Source organism: Nelusetta ayraudi, unplaced genomic scaffold (genome assembly GCF_046127955.1).
Source record: "Nelusetta ayraudi isolate G7.1 ecotype Tasmania unplaced genomic scaffold, CSIRO-AGI_Nayr_v1 ptg000169l, whole genome shotgun sequence".
Taxonomy (NCBI): domain Eukaryota; kingdom Metazoa; phylum Chordata; class Actinopteri; order Tetraodontiformes; family Monacanthidae; genus Nelusetta; species Nelusetta ayraudi.
Genome location: NW_027466219.1, coordinates 1297942 through 1322998, shown reverse-complemented (window position 1 = coordinate 1322998; position 25057 = coordinate 1297942). Strand labels below are relative to the sequence as shown.

At 41.5% G+C, this 25057-nt stretch overlaps 2 protein-coding genes across 3 annotated transcripts; both read left to right on the top strand.

Annotated features, from left to right (window-relative positions):
• Positions 1 to 1826: 1826 nt before the first annotated feature.
• LOC142880615 (target of Nesh-SH3-like) lies at positions 1827 to 17687 on the top strand. 2 transcript variants are annotated; one of them, XM_076014553.1, is made up of 13 exons: positions 1827 to 2415; positions 7910 to 8089; positions 8277 to 8345; positions 8652 to 8784; positions 9253 to 9443; positions 9750 to 9793; positions 10340 to 10388; positions 10759 to 10824; positions 11024 to 11101; positions 12574 to 16428; positions 16605 to 16682; positions 17078 to 17266; positions 17575 to 17687. In XM_076014553.1, the coding sequence occupies exons 1-13, from the start codon at positions 2301 to 2303 to the stop codon at positions 17679 to 17681; spliced, it is 5154 nt and encodes a 1717-aa protein (XP_075870668.1). In that variant the 5' UTR covers positions 1827 to 2300; the 3' UTR covers positions 17682 to 17687. The 2 variants fall into 2 exon arrangements, with proteins under 2 accessions (XP_075870668.1, XP_075870669.1); XM_076014554.1 differs by lacking the exons at positions 12574 to 16428; positions 16605 to 16682.
• Positions 17688 to 19025: 1338 nt separating this feature from the next.
• Positions 19026 to 24970, top strand: abi3bpa (ABI family, member 3 (NESH) binding protein a). Its single transcript, XM_076014607.1, has 11 exons — positions 19026 to 19035; positions 19738 to 19809; positions 20571 to 20693; positions 21001 to 21090; positions 21449 to 21658; positions 22266 to 22371; positions 22824 to 22903; positions 23423 to 23452; positions 23581 to 23739; positions 23805 to 23927; positions 24027 to 24970. The coding sequence occupies exons 1-11, from the start codon at positions 19026 to 19028 to the stop codon at positions 24140 to 24142; spliced, it is 1119 nt and encodes a 372-aa protein (XP_075870722.1). The 3' UTR covers positions 24143 to 24970.
• Positions 24971 to 25057: the final 87 nt, after the last annotated feature.

The following is a 25057-nucleotide window of genomic DNA, read 5'->3' as shown; positions in this document are numbered from 1 at the left end:
GTATCCCGGCTATTTTATTTATTTATTTCATGTTTTACTGTTTCTGATTAGTTGCACCTCCTTTCCGACTCCCTGCCTTGTGTCTTCTTGCAGCCACCTGCCTGTAATTACTTGTTTCACCCTGACTAGTTTCAGCTGCATCGTGTTGCCCTCCTCTGTTTCGCGTGTCCTCCTTTCACTCTGCACTTGTATTCTTTGGTTACCAGAAAACATTCCAGCTTTCGTCCCTTCACTGTAAGTTTCCTGCTGTTTGTCACCAATTTCTGTTTACCAACTTGGCATTTGCTTCTACAGTTTTCCAGCGGCCTCCTCCTGGCGTGTCTCCAGTTGTACTGAAGTAAATCCACCCAAACCCTGGCTCGTTCCTCCCCCTGAAATCAACAGCAGCAGGTGAATTGCACCATGTGAACCTGGGCCCATATTCCCTTTTAGAGACAAGACGGGTCTGAATATTGAGTTCAGTTCAGTTTTAGGTTATTTACAAATCATTCAAAACTCGGTTCAAAATTTATAGCAAGAACTTTTTTTTTTGTTGGTCAAATAGAACTCTTTAGAAGCTATTTGTAGCTTGTAAACGGGGCCCAGACATTAAATCACAAATATATCTTATGAAAGCAGGTTTTATTGGTAGGCAAAGGACAAATCATAAACATGTTTTCTCATAGAAAACAAAGCAATCCTTATCAGTTATTTAGAAATTAGGCTAATTCATTTCATTCTATTTTTTTACCAGATGGATGCTGTCTGTGACTCATCCTTTTGTGGTTTTGGATCTGGCACTGCACAGCAGCAATTTGATCAGGGGAGTTTTAAAGAATGCGAACCTCCTCTGACCTCCTACATCATGTCCTGTCTCGTGCGATAACATGTGGGATGTAATCAGCTGCATTGGAGGGTGGAGATGTTGGAGCAAACACACACACACGTGCGATCAAGACGTGTGTAACTTCCACAAAAGAATAATAATAAAAAATAGGAATCCCTTCTTGTTCTGCAGGCCAGCCCTCAGCTAGCTGTAAACCCAAACCATATTCACCCAGTGTAACTTTTGAACAAAGCCCGTAATGGAACGCTGCCACAACGTCGGGGACCAATGAAAAGATCAAATGTTTATATCGGAGAGAATGATGCTGTTTGCGGTTTAAGGTGTCCTGCCATTATTCTAGTTGCTCACTTCTGCAGGGGTGGCCTAAGAATCTTTTATGGCTTCACGGAACATTTTTCAGTGCAGTAAGTGTTGCTTCAGAGCAACTTTGGAAACATTGGCTTGGGATTATGATGTTATGCTGAGGTGTAAATATTGCAGCCAGAGGGTTTGATCCTTTTGCAATTAAAGTTCCACAAATGAAACACACTGGCCATTGTGATGCCCAATAAAGTCAACCAGTTGTTCTACAAAAGATTACGAGGCAAACTAATGAGGATGGATGAAGAAGAGAGCAAACTGATGGACATTCCGTTCTTGAGGGACGCTGATGTTAAACCTAACACCTGTAATTATGCATAGCATACCTCCCATATCATCAGCGCTAGAACATTTTTTTCAAACTTGATCAATATATAAGTTAATATATTAATGTTATTGTCCACCCAAAGGTGATCTTTAGATCAGACGTGTTCTTCAGTGCAGGACCAGCCAGACTTGTAGGAGAAGCATTGTTGTAAATGGTTAGGATTGAATCACAGCAGCTTGCAGAATAGATTTTCGGTGGTAGTCGCCTGTTCCATTTGAGGTAGAACCGAGAGAAGGCAGAGCAATTCAGAGTGTCAAAAATTGTGCAGAGGAATATAAGGACGATTGAGGACGCCAAGACTAAACAGTGAAAAAGAAGATTAATAAGGGTCCTCGAAGAGTTGGAGGCCAGGGGAAGGCTTTCACTGCTTCCAAAAGAGAGATGGACAGAGAGAAGAAACATAACAGTGGGAGGATAATAGCAGGGGGTGTGTCCTTCTCTGTCAGGCCACTCCCTCCTTTATAGAGGTGCGTCTGCTGCACCTAGTGGTCCAGTCCAGTGAGCTGCACTAGTCCTGAGAGCCATCAGCTCAGAGAAGTAGTCCGGCCACTCCAGAGAACATCCAGCTGAAACTCACACACTCACACACACACACACGCACACACACACAGAGGCACACACATCTCCACCTGCCGTCGGCCGTCCAGACTCCAGTCTCAGGGAAGCGGTTGGCAGCGTCCTCCATCCCTCTGCCTCACCCCTGTTGTGAGGAACCTGAGCTCGTTCGAACCGCAGCATCACGTTGAGACTCAGAGCTGCCCTTCGGCACCCAGGGGGACGGCGAGGATGATGAGGATGGTGAGGATGCAGCGGCGCTCGCACGGATTTGTGCTCCTTTTCCTCGTGGTTTTCATCTCCGGGATGGTCCTCTCCGGCCCCTCGGCGCCCCGCAGGAGCAGAGGTCAGTAGCGCTTGTCGTCCAGCGGCTCTTTATTAGGTGACGCTATTGATGACAGATAGTGAGGTCATTGCCTGGACCCGTTTTTTAGTTGTCATAAAATGAAGTTCTAGCCAGGATACATTAATGATCTCTTGGGTTTTTTACTTTATCTGCGCTCTTTAATTGGCCAAACCGGACAAAAAAAGCTGACGTCTGTTTGGAGAGAGAGTTTAAAGTAATTAAGTTGGGGGTTGAATTGTGAAATGATAAATGGTCAACTCGACGTTCTTGTTACCACATGGGGCAAAACACTCTGCCAGATGTCAATGGAAACCAATCATTTCCTACAAGCACAAGAGAGTCGTGAGATGTGCAGAAATCCCAGGAACAACCTGTGCAGGTAAATGAAGACAAGATGCGCCTTTTTTGCCGGATGTTTTCTTTTTGAATTTCCCTCTGTGTCACGACTCTCATCTTAGCACAGCATCAGTCGTAAAAACAAGCAGCATTCCCAAATGTGTCAGTAATTTTCCCTTATCACATGTTCCAAAGATGTTTGGGCTATCAAGACACATGTGGCCTCATAAGTAAAGCGAATCAGGGGCCAAACTCAACAAGCTTTCAGTTTTTTAGTGAACGTCCTCAGGGTACAGTTTGTAAGTTATTAAAATCCATTCCATTTTAAGCACTGTGCAGCTGTGCGCAGTGCTCAGAAGCTATTGCAGCCTCTAACTGGGGTACTTTTGTCAAATCCAAAGAGAACTTTAAACTGGATTCATTCTCTCTAAACAGACTCAGCCACACCGGAAGGATGATTATGCTTCCTCTCTATTTCCACCTGGCCAACCTTCCCTAAGCCTTGCAATGGTTCTACCATTTTCATTCTTTTTATTTAAATTCACAGTTTCCTTAAATGAGGTAAGCACACACAGTGAAGAGGGTCAGTGACTGGCCACTGGTTTCATTGGAGGTGCTTCCAGTTTGGGGTCAAGGGTCAAGGCTTTTATATTGTCTGGTCTGACGGCTTTCCTGGAATTGTGCCTCCTGCCCCAAATTGTGGCCTATTTAGAAGTTAGTTTATTAGGAAGTCTTGTTATTAGGACGTGTGGCTGGTGGCTGACTGGCCCGTTACGTTGTACGTCGTACAAAACATGAAGTGATTCTACGTAGTTTATTTCTGCAAAAGGTAGTATGCAGTAGTATTTGTAGAGTATAAACTAGGGCTGTCAGCGTTAATGCATTAATCGCAATTAATTAAATACAATCCATAACATAAATTTTTAAAAAATCGCATTTCAAACTTAAGGCCTTCCTTTCGGCGCCCTTGTTAACCGATTGTGTCGTTCAGAACCAGATACGAACGGCTGCCTCGCGCCATGCAGCGATCATTCCGGCGTCTGGCCTATTTTGTACGCAAGCCGAGGGTGATACGTGTCAAGCTGGACAAGAAATCACTCAAAAAAACACGAAAAACTTCAAAATAAAAGCAATTTTCAAAAATTAAAATACCGCGATTGAGAAATGCAATCATATTGTGTTCATTATATTTGTCAGTATCTAGAGTGCGAGAGAAATGAAAACAAACAAACAAAGACTCTGCGATTAATCGCAATAAAAAAAATTAAATTTGACAGACAGACTTTTATGATGAGCAACGTTTTCCCATAGTGTGTCAACAAATTCACGCACACTTGCACTGTTGCTTTCCACCAGAGCTGCCATGCTCTGCTGCCCCCAGAGGATCCAGATGGTAGAGGTCAGTGTGCAGTCCTTATGAGGTGATAAGTCCAGTGAAGAAGGCTTCTCAGACTGGGCCTTCAGGAGCAGCTTTGGCAGATGAAAGGAACCATGCGACTGTTTGTTCTTTCAGAGGAGCTTTAAATTCATTTTTGGATGGAAGCCATCGCTTCACAGCCAGCTGCGTTATGTAACGAGGCGGTTGCGTTCTTCCTCTCTTGCGCCACCCTGGATGATAGATGATCAGAAGTGTGCTAGACAGTAAAAAGACATAAAGGGAGGGATGTCAATGGGGAAAGGAGCACAAAGAGTGAAGTCAAGGGACGATTTTACAGTAAAAACAAAATGGCCGCTGTCACATATAGGACAGCAGCGAATGGAGATTAGGTGAAGATAGAGGGGATGGAGCCGGGCCACGGGCGAAGGGATCGCAGCTGTTGCTGGGCTGGCTCTGACAGTGGGAATGAAAAGTTTGAGAACTCAGGGGAGCAGCGGGGAAGCCACCGAGGTGATGGAAAATGTGGGAGGACAATATGAGGCATAAATTCTGTTGCCGTGCCGCAAAGCGAAGCCTCCAATGAACCAGACAGCAACAAAGATGAACATTAATGCCAAGCCAAATCCTTCTGCAGGCTGGGGGACGTTCTCATCTCAGCAGAGAGGGGTCACTTCAGCTGTCCTGCACTTAGCACTGGAGTGAGAACAAACCCTGTGTGTTCTGGCTCGCTCAGGGATTTTTTTTTTTTTTTTTGCACTTCATTGCCTTAAATGTAGGTGACTTGTTCCTCCAAACAGCCATCAAACATCTGTGTCTGCCTGTGCAGAGCACAAGGCCAGGTCTCTTCTTCACTTCTTCCAGGACTGAATCTTGGGAGGCCTAAAAACTGTAAATGGAGGAGCGGAGTGAAAAATGACCCACGGCACTTTGTACAGACAGCAAGATATTGTGTGTGGCATGGTCGACGTCACCCTCAGCTGAGTATAGATTTTGCGTTAGGAGTTTGTTGAGCGGTTGAAGGCCGACTGATTTCCGTCCACTCGAGCTACTGCATTATTTTAAACACAGCGCTAAAGAGCAGAGCGGAGCAGATTCGAAAACAAGTCTTGCCATCCCAGCTCATATTTTTCTTTCTTTCTTTCTTTGCTTCTCACTTTTATAGTTCATTAGTTTACTCACCAACATGAGTGGGAAAGTCTTGTCATGATCTCAGCGCATTTGTTCTCTGAGTGTTTACTTTAAGATAGTCCTCCTCCTACTTCTCCTCCTCCTCCTCCACACTGGAACCGAGAAAGGCAAGATAGCTGAAGGCGAGGACGCTGCCAAGTGTGGAACTCTGCGGTCTGATGCGATCGCCAAGGATGTGCACAAGCGGAACCTGTGGACACTGTACAGATGTTTCGCTATTTATTTGATGTCTGCCATGTGTGAAAATATCTTGTTGTGCTGCAGAGAGAAAAGACACAGCAAAGTGCCTTCTTGACTATCTATTTATCTGTCTATCTAAACAAATCTACATCTGCTGATGTAGATTTGGCTTTGCAAAACACATTATTACACATTTTGTTTGGGTTCTGTGGGAGACTTTATATTTCTCAGAACAATACTTACTTTTCAGCCATGTCAGTTGTTATTGAAAGTGGCAACAAAGATCTGTGGCGTAAGTTATTTGTCAGAATTTAGTCAGAGTTAGTTTTCATTTTTCACTGCAGTTACTTTTTTTTTCTTTTCTTTACCTGGAACTTTTGAACCAGTCCCTGTCTGTGCAACCTGAACGTCACTTGGACTGGCTGTGAATTGAAGCCATTATTTGCTTGGAGGTCTATTGGATATACAAAACAGTGCCAGAGATTCGGCAGCGTTTCAAGAGCTCTGAACCTCTCTGAGTTGGAGTCATCTTTGCTGTGACAATTCAAAACTACCACGCTGTTGCTAGGAGAAGTCAAAAGTGCACCAGTGTATTTTTGTAAATCCAGGGCTTCCCCCTCTACTGCTCTGTTAGGATCTGATCTGGTGTTTGGCAGTCAATGTTCCTGATTGAAAGTTCCATTGTTTCATTCCTGGCTGCAGAGACATCCAAGGTCACGCTGTGAAGATGTCTGGATGTGATCTTTGCGCAAAGTTCAAGTTCCACAGACTGCCAGGTGGTTTCTCCTGAAATACAGAAACTCAGTTAATAATTCAACTTATGAATGTGCTTGAATCAACAAATGTACAATAAGTAGGGAGACAGCTGTTAATACAGGCAGGCCAGTAAGACCCTGGTATACTTCCCCTCAGGGTTTTTGCGGTTATTTGCTGTTTACATATGCATCAACCAACTGTGGATAATAAGTCACACTTCTGGCATGGACGTTTTTATGAGCATGCTTTATACAAACTGGCTAATTGTTAACATTCCCTGCTCTTGGCAAGCACCCACAAAACACATGGCAAGAAATGAAAGGTGGTAAGGAAATTCATCAGGTCGAAGTCCTTGAATCACTGTGGTTCAGCCTCTTCCTTGCACTGGGACTCTGTCAATATAGGAATTATTCTGTAAAATGGGTACAGCGCTGTCTTGTCGGGACAGCGGCAGGTGATAAAGATCAGCCCGGTTCACCCTGGACAGAGACAAACACTCTCTTGTGTGACTTTGTTTGAATGTGAGCGTAGGCGATGCCTGTTATCCATTTTCAACCGTCTCCATTTTCCTCAATCCCAAACACTAAATGAAAACATTGCAACAAGGCTGAATTCTTGTCGCATTTAATCATCATTTTTGACAGTTGTTTTTCTCAATAACAGTCCTTAATGTATCCCTTGACACTAGTTTTACTTGTGAGACAAATAGCATTTGTCAACTTATACTCATAACAACTAATAATTGCCCAAATAATTTCATGTCTTCTTCGTAGTTCTTAATGATGCTGGTCAAATCTAATAAAATCCCCTCCTGAACGATCCTTGATGTCACTGCGATCAATTTCTAATCACCTACTTTGGATGGGGTGTGTGTTTTTGAAGGGACCGTAGATTACAGTGCCCAAATGCCCCTGGGGGTTCTGATCTGGCCCTGATTTGAGCCCCTAAAGTATAGTGACCTGTGTGTATCACAGATATCGATATAGAAGACAATATTGGCAGTATTTCTGGTATTTCTAAAGCCTGTGACCAAATGCTCAGACCAAGTCATGTTTTCCAGACTGCTTAAACCGGTAAAAACCAGTTAAGCCGTGACTTCTCGGGGATGTGTTGTATCACGACCCAACCCTTTGCTCTGCTCTCTGTCCTCATGCCTGTTCCCAAGCTCTGCTATTTGGAACTATGTTTGGTCGAAGTCAGCTCTGGCAGAATTTGTGCATCTCGCTGTAAGATGACATCAGTGTGTATGTGTTTGTGTGTGTGTGCACGTGCATGGGAGAAAGAGTAAAAAAAAAAAAAAGCCTTGCCTTCATGTGCCAATGCTGAATCATACACTCGACGTGTCCAAGTCAACAACGCCTTTCTTATTTTTGAACTTTTAAAAGTGCGTGCTTGACTGAGTTTGCAGAAGAGTCCAAATCCTGTTTTAATGAGATATAAGTATGCGATGAAAATGGTGTGTTTACACAGGCCAGTTTGAAAAGCCCACACAAGCTCACATATCTGCCATTCAATCAATACAACCAATAGATAAATAACTCTGGGAGGGAAAGAAATATTGTATCACTTCCTTTGGAGGCAGAAAAAGAGACAATGTAAGCAGCAAACACAGCTCAATTCCATTTGCTAAAATCCCATCCTGTCCTGTCCCCTCAGTAAGACGTCAGAACATGAAAGTTCGCATCAACGCCACGGGAGACACCATCGTGATGAAGTTCCTGCTTCCCAACACCGACACCAAGCTTGAGGGCTACATCCTGGGCTACGGCAGCAGCATGTTCTCCAAGCAGTTCATTCAGCTGCCGGAGGATGGAAAACTGTATGAAACCGAATTCGGTAAGAATGGCCAGTGTGTGATCCGTGTGTGTGTGAGTGCGTCTAATCAGGAACAGATTGGAATGACGTGTGTGCGCGCGCGTAAGATTAGCGTTAACTTTTTAATTTATGACTGACCCAGAAAGATGACGTCTGTCAACTTGGATGATTGATCGCCACCCATTTGTTTCATTCCGGTTTCATTCAGATGCTGAGCCCAAGTATCTCATCGCTGTCCAACCAGTCCAAACCAATGAAGTCAAAAAGAAGTGCACAGGTAGTACTTTTTATACATGGCCATTTTTCATTAGTTATGGCATTTTAGGATGACAGGATAAATTAACAAAAGTTTTTTTTATTTCCCCTAAGACATCAATAAAATACCAAATAATGCTAATTAGATGCTACTTGATATAAAAAATGATTTATCTTCAAAAGGGTCCTTTAACAGAATACTTGGCAAAAATATCATTGAGCTGTTAACGTTTTCTGTTTTGGCAGTCAAAGCGTCCCTCATACATGGCGCATCAGTAGTACCACACTACGGATAAATGTGTAGGTCAAACTGTTCCTTTGTTCTCAGGTAAGGTGGATCTAGAAAAGCCTCTTCACTTGGTCATTGGGTCTGTGTCACCCACATCAGTCGTCCTGTCCTGGGGGACCCTGCTGAAAACCTCCTATCAGGGCAACATCATGAATGACTGTCTGGAAGATGGGTGAGCTCAGCTTTGACCTTAGTTTTTTCAGTTGAATTTTCCCATATGAAAGATAAATCCAATCAACGGCCAATTAGTCACTGGATCAGTGCACAGGTGTTGTCGGAAAGAGCATCACTTTTTATTTCATGGATCCTGGCGGCAGGTTTTGGTAAGCTAAAAAACAGATGGTGGAAGGAAAATTTATTGCCTCATAAACACATGCATGGACACACACTGACTGGAGTAATGGCAAGAAAACTGAGTTATTCTAACTTCTCCCATTTATAAAGAAAATATCTTGGACACCTTTTGCACACAGGTGTTTTATAACAAGTCCATATTCTGATGAAAGAGTTTTATTTTTTTGAAGATACCAAAAACACTTTTAAAATTCTTTTCACTACTCTATACTATTCTACAATACAATACGAATCCTTCCACAGAGGATTTTCTTTTTATCTACTGTGTTGAATGTTCTTTGCACAGACACTACACGGTCCGCTACCGGGAGAAGAACAGGAAGTGGAACTACCAGACGTGCCCGACTAAAGACACAGTCATCGACAATCTGAAGCCCAACACGGTCTATGAATTTGGAGTCCAGCCCAGCTCCAAAGATGGCACTGGGGTGTGGAGCAAGCCTGTCATTCATAATGTCAGCACAACAGCAATAGACGGTAGGCTTGATATTATTTTAATATGGATCCGAAAACAACTGACCAGATTACCAAGATTTCAGGTTGTTTGAGATAGTATCAGATTCTGATTTTACAACACGTACGAGTTTCTGTGTCTTTGTATTTTTACTGGTTACTAAGGTTAGTAAGTAAAAATGATGTTGATTGGTTTATTTTAACCACAAGTAACTCTCTTACGTTAATTTCTTTTATTTCAATTTTTAAATAAGAACAGCATTTAACGCCATTTTCTGTGGTACTGTACTTATATTTTGTTGTTGTTTTATTTTGTTTCATTGGTCCTAGAAAAAACCCTCAAGAAAATCTTCAAACGCCCAGTCAACCCTCCGGTATGTATTAGCCAAATCAAAACATCAAGTATAGTATTTGCTAAAAACAAACAAACGAACAAAGTTCTAATAATCCATGCAAGCACTGCACAGGTATACTGCTTTTCTTCAAAATGTATATGTTGGACATAAGGGTGCTTTTGAATTTATGTCATGCTCTTTAGCGATCATAGCTATTGTCAGGGTAACCGGCCTTATTAAATTTCCATCCAACTGCCGAATGGAAACCACCAGTGCAGCCAGGACCGATCAAGTGATCAGAGAGCAGTTTCTCTACCAAACTCACTTGAGCAGTGGAACCAAGACCGCAAAAGAGAAAAAAGGATAGACAAAATGTATATATGCATGGATATATGGACATCAGTCACATGACCCTGGACCTTTACTTGTGAAAGATGAAAATTTTAAATCAGTTGGGTACAACACCAACAAGGGGGTTAAGTATTATTTGTCTCAGAGAAGGGGAGGGCATGGAGGTCAATTGCCAGTACTTTACTTTCAATTGTTACAATACTCATTGTTTTTCATTTGTCCTTTGCCTTAAAGAAACCTCAGACCCCAGGTCCACATACCATTGCCTTCTCTCCACGTCACGGTAAGCTGATGGAGACACTCATGTTGCTTTTGATGAGCCCTTTTGAGCTTTGAGCACATGTCCCTTATTTTTCTTCAAACACTCACCCCATATGCTGCTTTAAAAATGTGCTATCTTGATATTGGCTGTTGGTGAACTTCTGCTATTCAAATAAAATTTGATTGATTGATCAGGCAACAGTCACAATGCAAATAAAGCATTTTCTGATACAAAAGGATGATGTTACCTGAAAAGCACTTGATGTTTGGATCAACATTCTCATAGGTGTGACTTTTCTTTTTAACCAAACTTTTATTTTTTAGAGCACAGAGACCACCATCACCACATTATACCTGCCTAATCTGAATCTCTCCTCCCTCATCCTTGTCAGTCCACCTTAACAGGACCCAGGGCAGACAGGTCCCCATCCGAAATGCATCCCCAAAGACAACTCTTGGTAATGACTTTTCTGACCTAAGATTGAGCTCAGGGGTCAGAAAAAACAAAACACTGACATACAATACTGAATAATCAGCCAAAACTATCTAGTGCATCGTTGTTTGGGTCAGGAATAAAATCTCCACTTTTGTACAATGTACTGGAAATAACAAAATGTCTTTTTTCCAAGGTCTCCTAACATGAAATATGTTTCTCAGCTCCATCTCATACAGCTAGACAGAAATCTCTGTCGACCCCTGGACCCAGACTGCCGGTGGTCGCCAAACAGCCAATTGGTAATCAGTGAATTGTGTATTATTTTAAAGATAGCTTTATGGCTCATCCAGACTGTCAAGTCTGGTAAGACGGTAATTGAAAGGCTGTCAGTGCACAAAATATAGCCTTTGAAAATCAACTGCATGAGCAAAAGGTGGCATGCTCCCAGTGAATAGCTAGATATCCAGTGGAAACAGATGGTGTCCGCTGTTTGGAGCATAACGAGGTCAAGGTAGGTAGCTGTGGCTGCTTGGCATTGGAGCAAAGCAACAAATCTTGCTGATTCTGAATGGTGGCTTTAAGGTGTGTGTGTGTGTGTGTGTGTGTGTGTGTGTGTGTGCGCGCGCGTGTGTGTGTGCATGTGTTACTTGCAGATAACAGTATGATTTTCTCAGCGTAAGATTGTACATAATTTTAAATCTTCCAGCATTTTCAATTGAAACTTTATTGAGTCTAAATTATTGGCTTTTGCTTTCAGGGCAGTGCAAGTGATGTAAAGTCTGCATGACAGAAGTGCATGCACCAGCCACTCCTATCTGTCCAACAAGGAATGGACCTGCAACTTTAGTCTTCTATGTGTCTTGTACTTGATATACCTTTCATTGATGTATCTTTTAATATATTTATTTTTTTCTTCTTTGACATCACTTTGTGTTAAAATAGTAATAGTAATAGTAATATGTTTAAAAAAAAAAAAAAGATTATGGCATAAGAAAGCCAAAAAGAACCAGTATTCATATTACCAGCCGGACAGCTGCAATTATTAGCAGTACTCTGTAATGAATTGATGAAATCTGAGTTTTGTGAATCAGAATCAAGATAGTATTTTGTCTCTAACAATGTCAGAGACAAAATAGTATATTTCAAAGAACATTCAATTACGCAATTGTTATTATTAATAATTAACTGGCAAACAAGCTAAATAAATGCTATTGTGAGTATTATATTATTAACTTGACATTGAGTAAGGGGTACTTACTTTCCCTTCTGCTGTTTTCTGCTCTTATTTCAACACCTTTCATTCTCCTTTCCTTACACTGAGGTGAACATCTGATCAGATTAGCCAATTCATTGAGGATCAACAAAAATTTCTCTGAAAATCAGCCCATCAGAGGCACAGCAAGCAGTTTTGGTAACTGAGAACCAAAGGCACGGAAGCCCTCTGGTTGCCCACTGGTTATTAAGCTGCACATACGTCCATATGGTCTGACTGCCTTTTGCATTTGGACACCTCTGTCATAACAGAGCCAGATATATGTTGTTGTTTAATCTGTTCAGCAGTCCAACATTTAGATCAGCCCATTGCTCTTAGCTGATCTAAATTCCCAATGCCTTTATGCTTTCATCATTTTCTAGACAATGAAATAAAATTTTGATTTTATTTCATTTTGTGAATAAATATTTCATGGAAGATATATCTAATTCTAATCAATATTTTACACATTAATTGTGGATTCATGGCTGTATTTTTTTTCTCTTTTGACCAACCCAGGAAGAGAGGACTTCTCCAGATCAGTCTTACCTCCTATCATGAAGGTCCCATTAGCTCCCAAGAGCCAACCTTCATTACACATAACAACAACCACCGTCTCTCTGCCAGTCCTCAAGACAGATGTGGAGACTCATGGATGGCCTGCTCTGTTTCAGACACAGAAAATGCCTCATTCTCAACCTCATATTCAAACTAGAACACATCCACATCCAGAATTAGTCACACAGAAACATTTTGAGCCAATAGGGAAACATGATTCTCAATCACAAACAGAAAAAACAGTTTTTCAAAGTCATCCACAACCTCAGGCAGCAATTAATCCATATCCTATGAACCATCCTCATCAACAACCCCAACCGACCTTTCATCCTCAGCTCCAAACCCCAAAACAACTACAACCAAAACCAGAGGCTGAATCTGTTACTTTGCCATTACAGACTCAACCGCAAATCAAACAAAAAACCAAACCCAAATCCATTCCTCGTCCTCATTCCCAAAATCAAGAAGAGTTGCAAACAAAACAAGCATTCTGGGATATACACCACATGCATTCACAAACCTCTGCCCAGCCACAATTTAGGACGCAACCACAACAACCCCAAGCAACACTTTTGCCTAATCACTGGCGTGTAAACTTACAACAACCAAAGCCAAATTTGCAATCAACCTCTGCCCCAAAATTAAACATTCAACCTTTAGAGGAACCTGAGGTCCAACCCAAACCAACGTTCCAGCCTATACATTGGACAAAGCCGCAACCTGGAACAAAATTTGCAACTAAAGAGCCGCATTGGTTTCGAACCCAATCACAACCACCATTACATACTAAACAATTAGATGAATATCAACCTCAGACTGAAAAACAATCAAGACCAGTGTTTGAGGCTAAACCTCTGGATAAATCTCAGTCACAAACAATACCGCAACCCGAAACCTTGAATGAACCTCTACCACCTCATATACCAACATTTTCACAAGAGCCACAGACCAACCAACATCCCAGACTGAGGTCTACTTTTAAACCTGAGATCAAAGCAAATGAACAGCCACAACCTGAAACAATATTACAGCCTGAACACCAACATGACCCACAACCTCAACCAACATTCCAATCCCCACCCAAGAGCAGATCTAAACTCCAACCCAAACCAACAATACGCTATCAAACTCAACAACCTAGACCAGGGTCTAAGCGTAAACCTTTGAAGAAGCCTCAGTCACCACCCACATCACAACCTAAAACTCTGACTGAACCTCTTCCACCTCATAAACCAAGATTTTCACCAGAGCCACTTACCAACCAACATCCCAGATTGAGGTCTACTCTGAAACCTGAGATTGAAGCAAGTGAACTTCAGCCACAACCTGAAACAAGATTACAGCCTAGACACCCACATGACCAACAGCCTCAACCAACATTCCAACCCCCTCCAAAAAGTAGATCTGAGCTCCAACCCAAACCAACAATACGCTATCAAACTCAACAACCTAGACCAGGGTCTAACCCTAAACATTGGAAGAAACCTCAATCACAACCCACATCACAACCTAAAACCCTGGCTGAACCTCAATCGCAACCCCAACCAACATTTAAGTCTCACCTCCACACACAACAAAAAACAAGATATGACAAGATATCACAAGGCATACCCCCAAAGAAATTCACACCACAAACAAAACCACAAACAACATTTCCAACAAGAATAATATTACCAAAGCTTCAATCATCATTTCAACCCAAAACTGAGAATGAACCTAGAACACATTATAAACCTACATTTCCACCCATGCTCAAACGCCCAAATGAACCACTACCTGAACGAATTGTTCAGTATCATCCTCTTAATGATTCCAAATCAGGACATCAACAAACATTTCTACCTAAAGGTCAGCCTGAACAACAACCTATCCTAGAGACTGAGCCCAAATTGCTCAAAGAGGCTCAGCCACAAATTAAACCAATATCACAACCAAAACCCCTACCTCAGCCAACACCTCAAAATGAACAAATTCCACAACCTCCACAAAAATTCCAACCAAATTATCAGAAAGAACTGCCACAAACATTGAAACCTGAACAAATGCAAACAACATTCCAGACCATACTTCAGACTCAGTCACAACCCAGACCAAGAATTCATGAAACACCCCAGAGTGAACCTCGTCCACAGCCAGTGACACATCCCCGCAGTCTACCAGAACATCCTCAATCCCAACCAATCTCACAGCCAGAATCCAGGAATGAATCTCCATCACAGCCTCAAACATCACTGAATGAACCTCATTTACCAAATTTTCAAACAACTGTCCGTTTAAAAACTCATACCCAACCACGACTCAGAACAACACCCCAGCCAAAACCTCTAAACAAACCTCCTCCTCGAATTCAGTCTACAATTCAATCTCAGCCCAAGACCAATTTACCAATTTTCCAGCCCTCATCTCATAATGAACCGAAATGCACACCAACAATCTATACCAAGCCCCAAACCCAACCAAAAAGCAGAACATCTGATCCTGAACCCTTAAGCCAACCCCCATCACAACCAGATATTAAACCTCCTTTGCAGCTGCAAACTGAGGATCAGTCTCAAGCAGTAGTTCAGCCCAAAGATCATCAAGAACCGTATGCCCAACCGCAACCAACATTGCAGGCTCAACCAAAACCCTTAAATGAACCTCAACTACAGATCACACCGTCATCAATACTGAAGCCCTCTTCCCCATCTCAACAATTTTCCCAAGCTGTTATCCATGAGCCACCTCAACCTAAACCCATATTGGAACCCAAATCTCTAAATAAATCAGAGTTACAGCCTCATCCAACAATCCAATCCCGACCTCATATTCAGCAACAACCACAACCAAAACCAATATCCCAACCCATACTTCAGCCCAAATCCCAGAGTGAAGCTCAATCAGAAACCAAACCAACACTCCCTTCCCACCACCAAACTGAAAAACAGCCACCGCACCATACAAAATTCCAACGCAAACCTACAGAGATGGCACAACATCACCAAGCCACAACAACGCCTGTACTGCGACATCAGCCAGAAACCCAACAATCTTTACAGCACATTCTTCCAAACAATCCAAATTATCAGCATCTACCCCATCCAACTTCTCAACCAATACCAACAACCCATTTGCAGTCACGAAATTATCCAAAGACACATTACAAACTTGAACCGCAAACTGCATCTACCACTGTGTCTGGATTTGTTCAGCAACAAAAACAATATATTAAACACCAGGTCCATCCACAAACACAAGAACCAGACTTTAAGACCCAGACAGAGCATCTCACAGTTGTAACACATCGTCAAACACCTCATGCAACATTCAAATACATACCACAGACACAACCACCACTGCTAAGAACTTTGGGCAAATCTCAACAAAATGATACAGTTCAAATCAAAGGTGAACAAAACAACAACCCAAAGCCTAAAAAAATCCCAAAGAAGCCACCTAAAACACAGTCCCCAATTACCACAATGAAACATACATCTCAAACCAAGCCAAAGGGACAACAGAAACCCAAGGAGAAAAAAACGCATCAACCAAAAGACCCTAAGACTCAACATCCACTTCCGCCAAATGAAAAAACAAAGCCTCCCCCCAAAAAGCAACAATCTCCGACTGAAATGTACATCAAACTCACAGATCCCTCTAAATCTATTTACCAACTACAACCTTCATCAAACACTCACTCCCCTCTTGAACCACTGCCAAAGCCATACCCTGGATCAAGGCTCAAACCGCAACCTCATCCTGGCGTTCCAATTCAACCTCTGAACTGGACTTTGTCTGAACCCACAAAGCTCACACCGTTGCAGGCAGTCCCCACGGGTAAAGAAACATTTTGTCCTACAAGGCATCCCCAAAAAACTGCACACAAAAGAAAATATCTTTATAAATTTTTTTTTTTTTTTTTAAAGAAATATAACCCCCATATAAAAGTAAAAAATAAACAAACACCAACATACATAATATCTTCAATAAATAGTGAGTTCTTTTTCATGCAGCTCCTAGTCCACCAGAAGGGGGCAAGCCTCTACCAAGACCTGCCCTGGCCGCAGAGAAGGCTGGTAGTTACAATCAGGGTAAACACCGTGACAAGCTTGTCCCACTGCCATATCTGCTTTTGTCCAGTGTCGTGGAATCAAATGCTTTCAGTTGTACTCAAAGCCATTGGATAATATCACTGCTTCCCCATTTCCATTTCCATCACAAAACACCAACCCATCTTAATTGTTTTCTCCACGTGTGCGTCCATTTTCAGCAGAGCACCCTCACCCCACCAAGTGTTGACTTACTGCCTGAGGAGTCCAGCTTACTTTTGATCTCATTTACACCTCTCTTTCATTTCATTTGTTGTTTCCTCTTCTAAATTCTCTTTTCACTAATTTGCTCTGTCATTTTTTGTCTTGTTTTGTCTAGGTACATCTTTCAAACGCAGAATCATCTAATGTTTGCAATTGCCTTTCTCCCCATCTAGGTTCTGGTATTCTCAGGTCCCCCATTGATGAAGTTCCCCAGTCTACAGTTAACTCATCATCTTCTCCAGCAGAAAGAAGCCCTATAAAGCCGCGTCCCAAAGTTCAGACTCATTCTGGTCATAACAATGTTCAACCATTTTCTCCATCCAAGACATTGACCACCTCTCTCAGCTCCAGCACACCTAGGGGTAAATGATGGCGTAGTTCTCTTTTTCCTTTTACTTTCCAAGTCACAATCTTGAGTTACCTTCTCCTGCAGCTCCTTTAATGGTCTTGCCAGCAGCAGTGTATCTGTAGAAAACAGACAAACTGACTGCTTCAACCATTTCAGATGATCCATATTTTAATGGACTAGGATGCTTATGTGTTTCTACCTTCATCTTCAGTTTCACCTCACTGTTCAGTTTGTGTTATTTCCACAACATATGTTTGTTTTTGTTTTTCCCCACAGCTTTAATTTTTCATTGTATGACAGACCTGTTTTCTCCTCCAACAGCTGATGGAGAACCTCACAAGGCCAAGACTCTTCCTAAAGCCTGGTCCAAAGAGAATCCTGGTAAAGACAAAACCACAATGTTTCTTTTAGTGTTCCTCATACACTAACCTTTGTGGCACTGTTGCAAGCAATGTCTAATTGTGCACAGTCCCACTGTTTTGGATTTTTCTAATTGCCCTTCCATTTTACCTTTACCTGGCTCAGACGTCACATTATGTTTTTTCAGTTCATATGAGCCTGCTATCAGAAACTTTAGATTTGTGTAAGTCTGGTTATTGTGAAAAAGTGAGTGTAGTTTACTGAACATTTTTAATTTTGTTGCACACACTCAGTGAATTAAAGTAATTGATCCAGAAGAATAATTCAAACTAATTATTCTTCTGGATCAGTGAAATGTCTTCACTGATGTGCATCTTTAAATTACCTCACCTCATACAGGACGTTAAAAAACACAAGGATTATTGCTGGACTCTTATATCAGACAGCACCATCTTTAGCTTTTAGCTAAATGGAAAGTTCATGAAGAAGCAAGATGAAATCATGTTTTTTGGTCAAGTTCAGCACCGAGCTCAAGTCACTTCAAAAAAATCTGGACGACATTTTCTATTGTGACGCTGCCCTAACTCCTTTCTGTTCATAGTTAAGACTCAGACTTTTTTTCAGTGTCACAGCTGGTGTGAGTTACTCTTAGGAACTGTTTCTGATATCTCCATAGAGTAACTAGGCTGTTTATTGTATATGACAGCGAAGGAGTCTAAATGCTTGTTGTGTCGCAACACACACACACGCACACAAATATGTTTCGGTGTAAATCAATTATGTGTTTTATTTGTTATCTTTTTTCTTCTTGTTGAGGGAATTTTGACAGAGGCCACTGCCTCTATTTTGCTTTTTTGAGCTTTTGGTTGTTTAGACTATCGAATTTATTCCGAGGCGGTAAACCAAAAATCAGCGAATATTTAATACAAAGCAGACCATATTAAAGAAACGTTGTGAACAGCTTAGTTGTTGATCTTGTATTACACTACATTTCCTGCATTTGCATGTCCTGCCCACTGAACAACTTCACTGTATTCAGTGTTGATCTTGTTGTAACCTGAAACGTTTTGTCATTTGAAATAATCCGAGTTGCATTTAAAAAAAAGAAAATGCAGCATCATCTTGTATATCTTATAATGGACAAACACTCCCCAATAGTTGCATTTAATATTAGACTCACAGGCCGTCTGTATCCTCATTGCTAATCAGTGAGATTTATTGTGAGATGTGGTTTCAGTTGTCTTAATAGTATCATCTCTCTTTGTTTCCTTTGTGGTTGTTGATTTGTGCTATATAGGTCATCCCCATGGCGTAAGAAACAAATTCAAGAGAAACATCTCTGCCGTACTTGGGTTTTCACAGTTTCAATGTTGTTACCAAAGTATCCAACGATTAGTCTCAGCGATAAGGAAATGGCAAAAGGCAAAGGGAGTGAATGCCCTGAAAAGAATAACAAATTTACAAGAGACTTTACTAACTTAACTCTCTGAAATGTAGCTGTGTCAAATCCCTTGCAGTTTATCCCTGTACAACAGGACTCAGCACTCAATTATTCCTGAAACATGAATGAGGCCTTGTTAGCCTCTGTCTTTCACAGCTTGGCTAAATCTGTATGCAATGTTCTGGTCATTGTCACAAGAAATTGGTATGCAATTGAACGGTCAGCATCAGATCAAACACCCCCCCTTACTAAATGGAGTCAAACTCATTCACAGACTTAATGTACCTTATGTTATGTCACATAATTATATCTCTTTAATTCAAATTATCGTATATTTAATCTTGTTTTATGGTTATTATACTGTTGACATAGTTTGCATTAGTCATAGGCTGTTGTAATGCTGTTTGGCAGCAACGTGTTTCTTTCAGCTTTGCAGCTCTATAAATGACAGTTTTACTACTGACTTCTTGGCTTTTACTGCATTGCTGTGGTTTGTATAATGTTGGTGTTTTTGCACTTGTATTACAAATCACAGACGTCTTCAAACTAAAACTGGGAGTTTTTGCTCCTCGAGATATCGCTGAATCTCTAACTCTCCCTGCATTATAATCTGCAGCATATTTTTCTGTCTCTGTTTCTTTTTGTGACAAAGTTTTTAACTTTGTTACTTTGTTACAAACAAGGTCTTGCAGTTCAGCATCTTTCAGTTCCAGTCAACAAGAAACCCAACCTTGTGGGGAAACCTAGTGACCACGGTGAGGAAGACACTGATGATCTAGCATATCCACAACATGAAAATATTGTTGTACTAATGTGCCTCTTTGCAAAAAAAAAAGTAACAGATTTCAAATGGTGAATTTATTTAAAGGCATCCCCTAAATGTTTTGATACACAATAAACAGAATTGCTTGTTGCAGCACTTCAACTCCCGATGTTGTAACAGGAAGCAGTTTTCAAACATCTCAAACTCATTACAATTTAAGGACCACAAACTTACCTTCTCCAAACAAAATTCCAAACATGTGCATAGTTTGAAGCTAAGAGATTACAGGTTATCTACTGGTCATGTTATCCTCTGTCTCCTATTTGCCCGAGTTTACTTTGGCTCAGCCAACTAGAATTGTCCTGGCTCTTGAAAATGTTTTGTCCCACCCGTGGTCCATTTGCCCTTTTGTTTTGTTTGCCTTTTTTGCATTAAGGCAAAGTTTGTTCCCGCTAAATAAACAACAACAAGTTTAATAGAAGTTCATGTGATACCGTTCAAGAAAATAATTTTGAATATTTGCATGGGTGACGAGCATCTTGGTTTCAGTCGATAAGAGCCATTTAGAGACAAAAAGACATATCACTCATGATTCAACCTTTGAACTGGCATGTCATTAGTCAGAAAAAGCTAATAAAATAGCCTTTGGTGGGCTGGCCAGAGCAGATGGATCACAACTGTGTGTGTGAGAGTGAGTCACAAGAGTTTGGGGAAGAACTGAAATTTCCATGTGCTGCTGATTTCTGCCCTCAGAAAAACCGCTGGACCTCACGCAAGCACAAAAGGAGTCCATCTTGAAGCCTTTCGCGCTGGTCACAGCAAAGCCCCGCCAGGAGCATAGACAAGACACAACCACCTACCCCCCGCTCATCACAAGTACGACTGATGCAATACCTTGTGTCTATTTTTAGAGGAAGGTAAAGCCGTTGATAACAAGAACTACTTTATACCAAAGAACCTTCATGAAAGAGGAAAGTAAAGATTTATTAGAACGTTTTGGCTTCATTATAAGAACTTACTATTTGTGCAGCTCGCAAATCTGTGTGGCAGTAGGAAAAATCAGGTGTTTGGCATCCCTGTCACTGACCTAGGCCAGGGCTGTAAAAATGAGGACAGACGGAGCTGCCAGGCACTGCTGGCACATCAGACTAACCCACATTCCTCTCTGCTTTCCTTTTTTTAGGCACACGCTTCGACTTTAATGAAAACTCCTCCATATTCCGGCCACTGCCCACGTCAGACGTAGACATCATGGGCAAGAAACGCTTCGTAGGTAAAGAGCCCCAGACGCTGATCATGTGAAGGGTTGCCTGGACAGTTTGACTGCAGCAGAACAGGACAACTTGCCAATGGTCAGAAGCTACAAAAGGGTTCCACGTGATAGGCCAATGACAGCAATGGCATCAAGATTTTAACTTGTTTGATGGCCATGTTCAATACATTGCAATGACAGCTCGAGAACCCACTTGGAGATACCCCCATGTTTCCTTATATACATTGTATATTTATCCCCACACATGACTGGCTAGGTATCTTCTGCCATGGACACCTGGTATATCTAACTATAAATTCACAGTGATTTGGTTTTAGGGATGCAAATAATTGGAACATGTTACTGTGCCACCTTCTAGCTCCCCACGTGGTCTACAAGACTGGTAAGAAGCCAGACGAGCCATGCTCCATCACCTCCTCACTCGCTTACTTCCCTGACGAGGATCCCAATGATCTGAACGTTACGAGTCCTCCCCGGGTTCCTCCATCCAATCTCACAGTGGTCACCGTTGAGGGCTGCCCGTCATTTGTCATTCTTGACTGGGAGAAATCAGACAACGAAACTAGAGGTAAGGTGCAGCCTAACAAAATGGCTTGGACTTCTTGCAGGAACAATAGAGTTACAGACCAGCTCAGTGGTTTAGTGGTAGAGTGTCCACCCTGAGACTGGTAGGTTGTGGGTTCGATCTCTGGCCGGGTCATGGGTAAAAATGGTACCCATTGGTAACCAAAAATTGGAACCCCTGTTTGGCATTCAGTATTCGGGTTGAAATTGGGGGGGGTTAGATCACCAAATGATTCCTAGGCATGGGAACCCTAACCGCTGCTGCCCACCGCTTCAATGCATAGGACAAATTTCCAATCCTTTGGGATGTGACAATCACTGGGACTTTAAGTTTAAAGTTAATTTCAATCCTCTTTGGGTAACTGCTGTCTTCTTTTCATTAAGTTAGTAAATACAATTAGATTGATTCATAATCAATTATTAATTCAGACTGCAAAGGATTTAAGTAATAGAAAAAACAGGATTCAAGCCTTAGTAATAAACACAGTCCTGCAAGAAATTGACAGTTGATCCTGTTGGAAAAAAAGGGGGAAAAAATACATTTAGTCCCACTGAATTGTTTTGACTGAATACAAAGCCCATTGATCATTTTGTTGACTTCTTTTTGCCAGAGTATGAAGTTGTTTCTACTGCCAAAGGACCAAACGGAGAAGAGGTGTCAGTTTTGACAACCAACCAGACTCACACAGCCGTGGAGAACCTCAAACCAGAGAGCAGGTACGTGGCTCATTCGCAGGACATCAGGCCTCCAACTGTCATTCTGCCAGTCTTTAATGGACACTTGATGTATTTATCTACTCACGTTGATGTGCGCTCTATGCAAAAAGATCCCACAACTGCAGGATACAGTGGGTGTTGATAATCTTACGTTGTGTTCTAGCCGTAATCTGTCCCCTGGGGAAGTTGGAGAAGCAGGGAAACTCGAAAGTTTTATACACTTGGTATTTATGCACCAAACTGTTTTTGAAACCTCTACGCCTGGGGTGTTGAAATTCTGCAGAATCGGCCTCTGGCCCAGTTATTGGCAGAACATTTAGAATGTGGAATTACCACATCAGTTCCTCCTGTGGATGTGCTACCCTTAGTCATCGAAGGCATGTTAACAGAACGCGTCCCAGCTATAAAGCCTTTTGGAAAACAGGATAAAGCCCCCCCCTTTCTTTTTTCAGCTACGAATTCAAAGTAACACCAAGGAACGAGCTAGGACCTGGACCTTCAAGTGACCCTGTGTCATTCAGTACAGAATCAGGCAAGTTAACAGTAAGAGTGTCAACCATTTAAGTCAAAATAGAGAAAACTCTTAATCTGTTAATCTGTTTGATTGTTGAGAAACTGCGAGTGTTCCTAAATATCAGCTATCAGTCCTTCAGATGGTGGGCTCATGCTTGTCTCATGATTTCAACTTTGTCCTCGGCTCCAGCTGACAAAAACCCAAAAAGTTGTGTTAGCTCACCAGATGTTCCCTGGGACTTTTTTTTTCTCTCCTTTTTTATTATTAAGACTAAATCACACCAAATTGAATCAAGAGAGTTGATCACACGTTTTTATAGAGTGAGAGTGCAGGGATATTCTTTGTTAATTGGCTTCCCATGTGCAATCAAAAAAACTGGATTTTTTTTGTCTTGAATATTCCAAATACTATCCCAAATGGGCACCAATACAAGTTTGGGTTTGCTCTGCCTCATAAATCAAAATGTTTCATGTCTTTGTGTTGATATGTAGTTCTTGTGATGGTTATAATCACTGTAATTTGCTCTCACACTTGCAGCGGATCCACGAGTGAGCGAAAACGTATCAGGTAAATAGCATTCTTGCTAACTTAACGTCATTCTAACAAAATGTGTATTGAATTGCTTAACTGTAATAGCCTTGGATTCTGTTCACACATGATTATTAATATGTCAGCCTCCTGTCAACTCTCCGCAGGCAAAGATGCCATCTGGACTCAGTTCCCATTTCAATCCGATGCCTACTCTGAATGCAACGGTAGGATGTTTGTGAAGAGGACATGGTACCGGAAGTTTGTGGGCATCCAGCTGTGCAACTCCCTGAGATACCAGATTTACCTGAGTGACTCTCTAAATGGTAAGTACACGCAAGTTATATTTATTGCCATCCCAAACATTCTTATGCTGTTTTTTTTTCTACAGGGAAGTTCTACAATATTGGAGATCAATCAGGATATGGTGAGGACCACTGTCAATTTGTGGACTCTTTTCTGGATGGGCGCACTGGCAATAACATGCCTGCAGACCTGTTACCAAGAAGACTAGGTACTTTGACGATTGGTAATCATGAAGTAATCATTTGGAATCTTGGGTTGTTTTAGACTCATATCTGTCTCTTTTCTTTTTTTTTCCTTTTTTTTTTAGGGTTTTATAGATCACTAAGACAGGAACCTGTGAGCTTTGGAGAGATTGGGGGAAGGTCTCACGCAACTTATGTAGGATGGTATGAGTGTGGCACACCCATACCTGGCAAATGGTAAGAGGTTATCCAAACGGAATGAGATTTGCGGTGTTAGCAAAGACACTTAAGGGCTGGAGAGAAGAGGAGGAGCTATTCTTTCATGTCACGATGGGCGCTGTAGGTTGGCCTGTTCTAACTCAGCCTACTGTTCCCGTTATGAACAGAGCAGGATCGTCAAGTGCCACCAACCTCCATTTATAACATCGGTCAATATGTTAATGAAGAACTTGAAAAGTGAAATAGTGAATATACAAAAATCGCAGTGAAAACATTGGGAAGCTGGCTCCCAAAGAGTAATAATGTAACTTGTATTATATTATTTATCAAAAGGATTTTTGCTAAATATTGTATAGTGTACGGCGTTTGAAATATCTGAAGAAAAAATGGTCCCCAATGCTTGTCAATGAGCACACACATTGGTCATTTCTGTACAAAAAAGGTTGCCAACTGTAGTATTATCGCACATGTGAAACACGTAAATTGCAAGCTGAGGCTGAACTGACCTTCTGCAGACCCTAAGGTATCACCAGCAGTTGCTGTTTGCACACGATCAAACATTTGTTTATATATATATATATGGCGTTAAAAACGGTTTATGCACAATGGAAGATATAGTTTTCGCATGAATGGCCTTGGGGACCAAATTGTTGCAAAGCTTGCAAGCAAAGCTTTAACTTGACTTCAACGACATTACTCAAAAGATTTATGCATTTGTTATGCTCATGCAGTCACGTGCCAGATTTATATAAAGTTTAGTTTGAGAAATTGGAATTATTCGCACATCTGGCATGACTCCAATTGTTTATGGCTCAACATGTATGTTTCTGACAATAAATGTTTTTTAAGATTGGTGGCTCTTCATTCTCAATGGATACTATACTATAGTATGACATACTAGTATGTTGTTTTGTTTTTTTCTTCAGTTTTTGGACAT

Bases quoted from the DNA above. Each gene is read 5' to 3' on its own strand.
- LOC142880615 (XM_076014553.1), top strand. From the start codon at position 2,301: ATGATGAGGATGGTGAGGATGCAGCGGCGCTCGCACGGATTTGTGCTC. The intron at 10,825-11,023 runs GTAATGACTTTT...TATGTTTCTCAG, and splicing joins ATCCCCAAAGACAACTCTTG to CTCCATCTCATACAGCTAGA. The intron at 16,429-16,604 runs GTAAAGAAACAT...TTTTTCATGCAG, and splicing joins GTTGCAGGCAGTCCCCACGG to CTCCTAGTCCACCAGAAGGG.
- abi3bpa (XM_076014607.1), top strand. The intron at 21,659-22,265 runs GTAAGGTGCAGC...TCTTTTTGCCAG, and splicing joins ATCAGACAACGAAACTAGAG to AGTATGAAGTTGTTTCTACT. The intron at 22,372-22,823 runs GTACGTGGCTCA...TTCTTTTTTCAG, and splicing joins AACCTCAAACCAGAGAGCAG to CTACGAATTCAAAGTAACAC.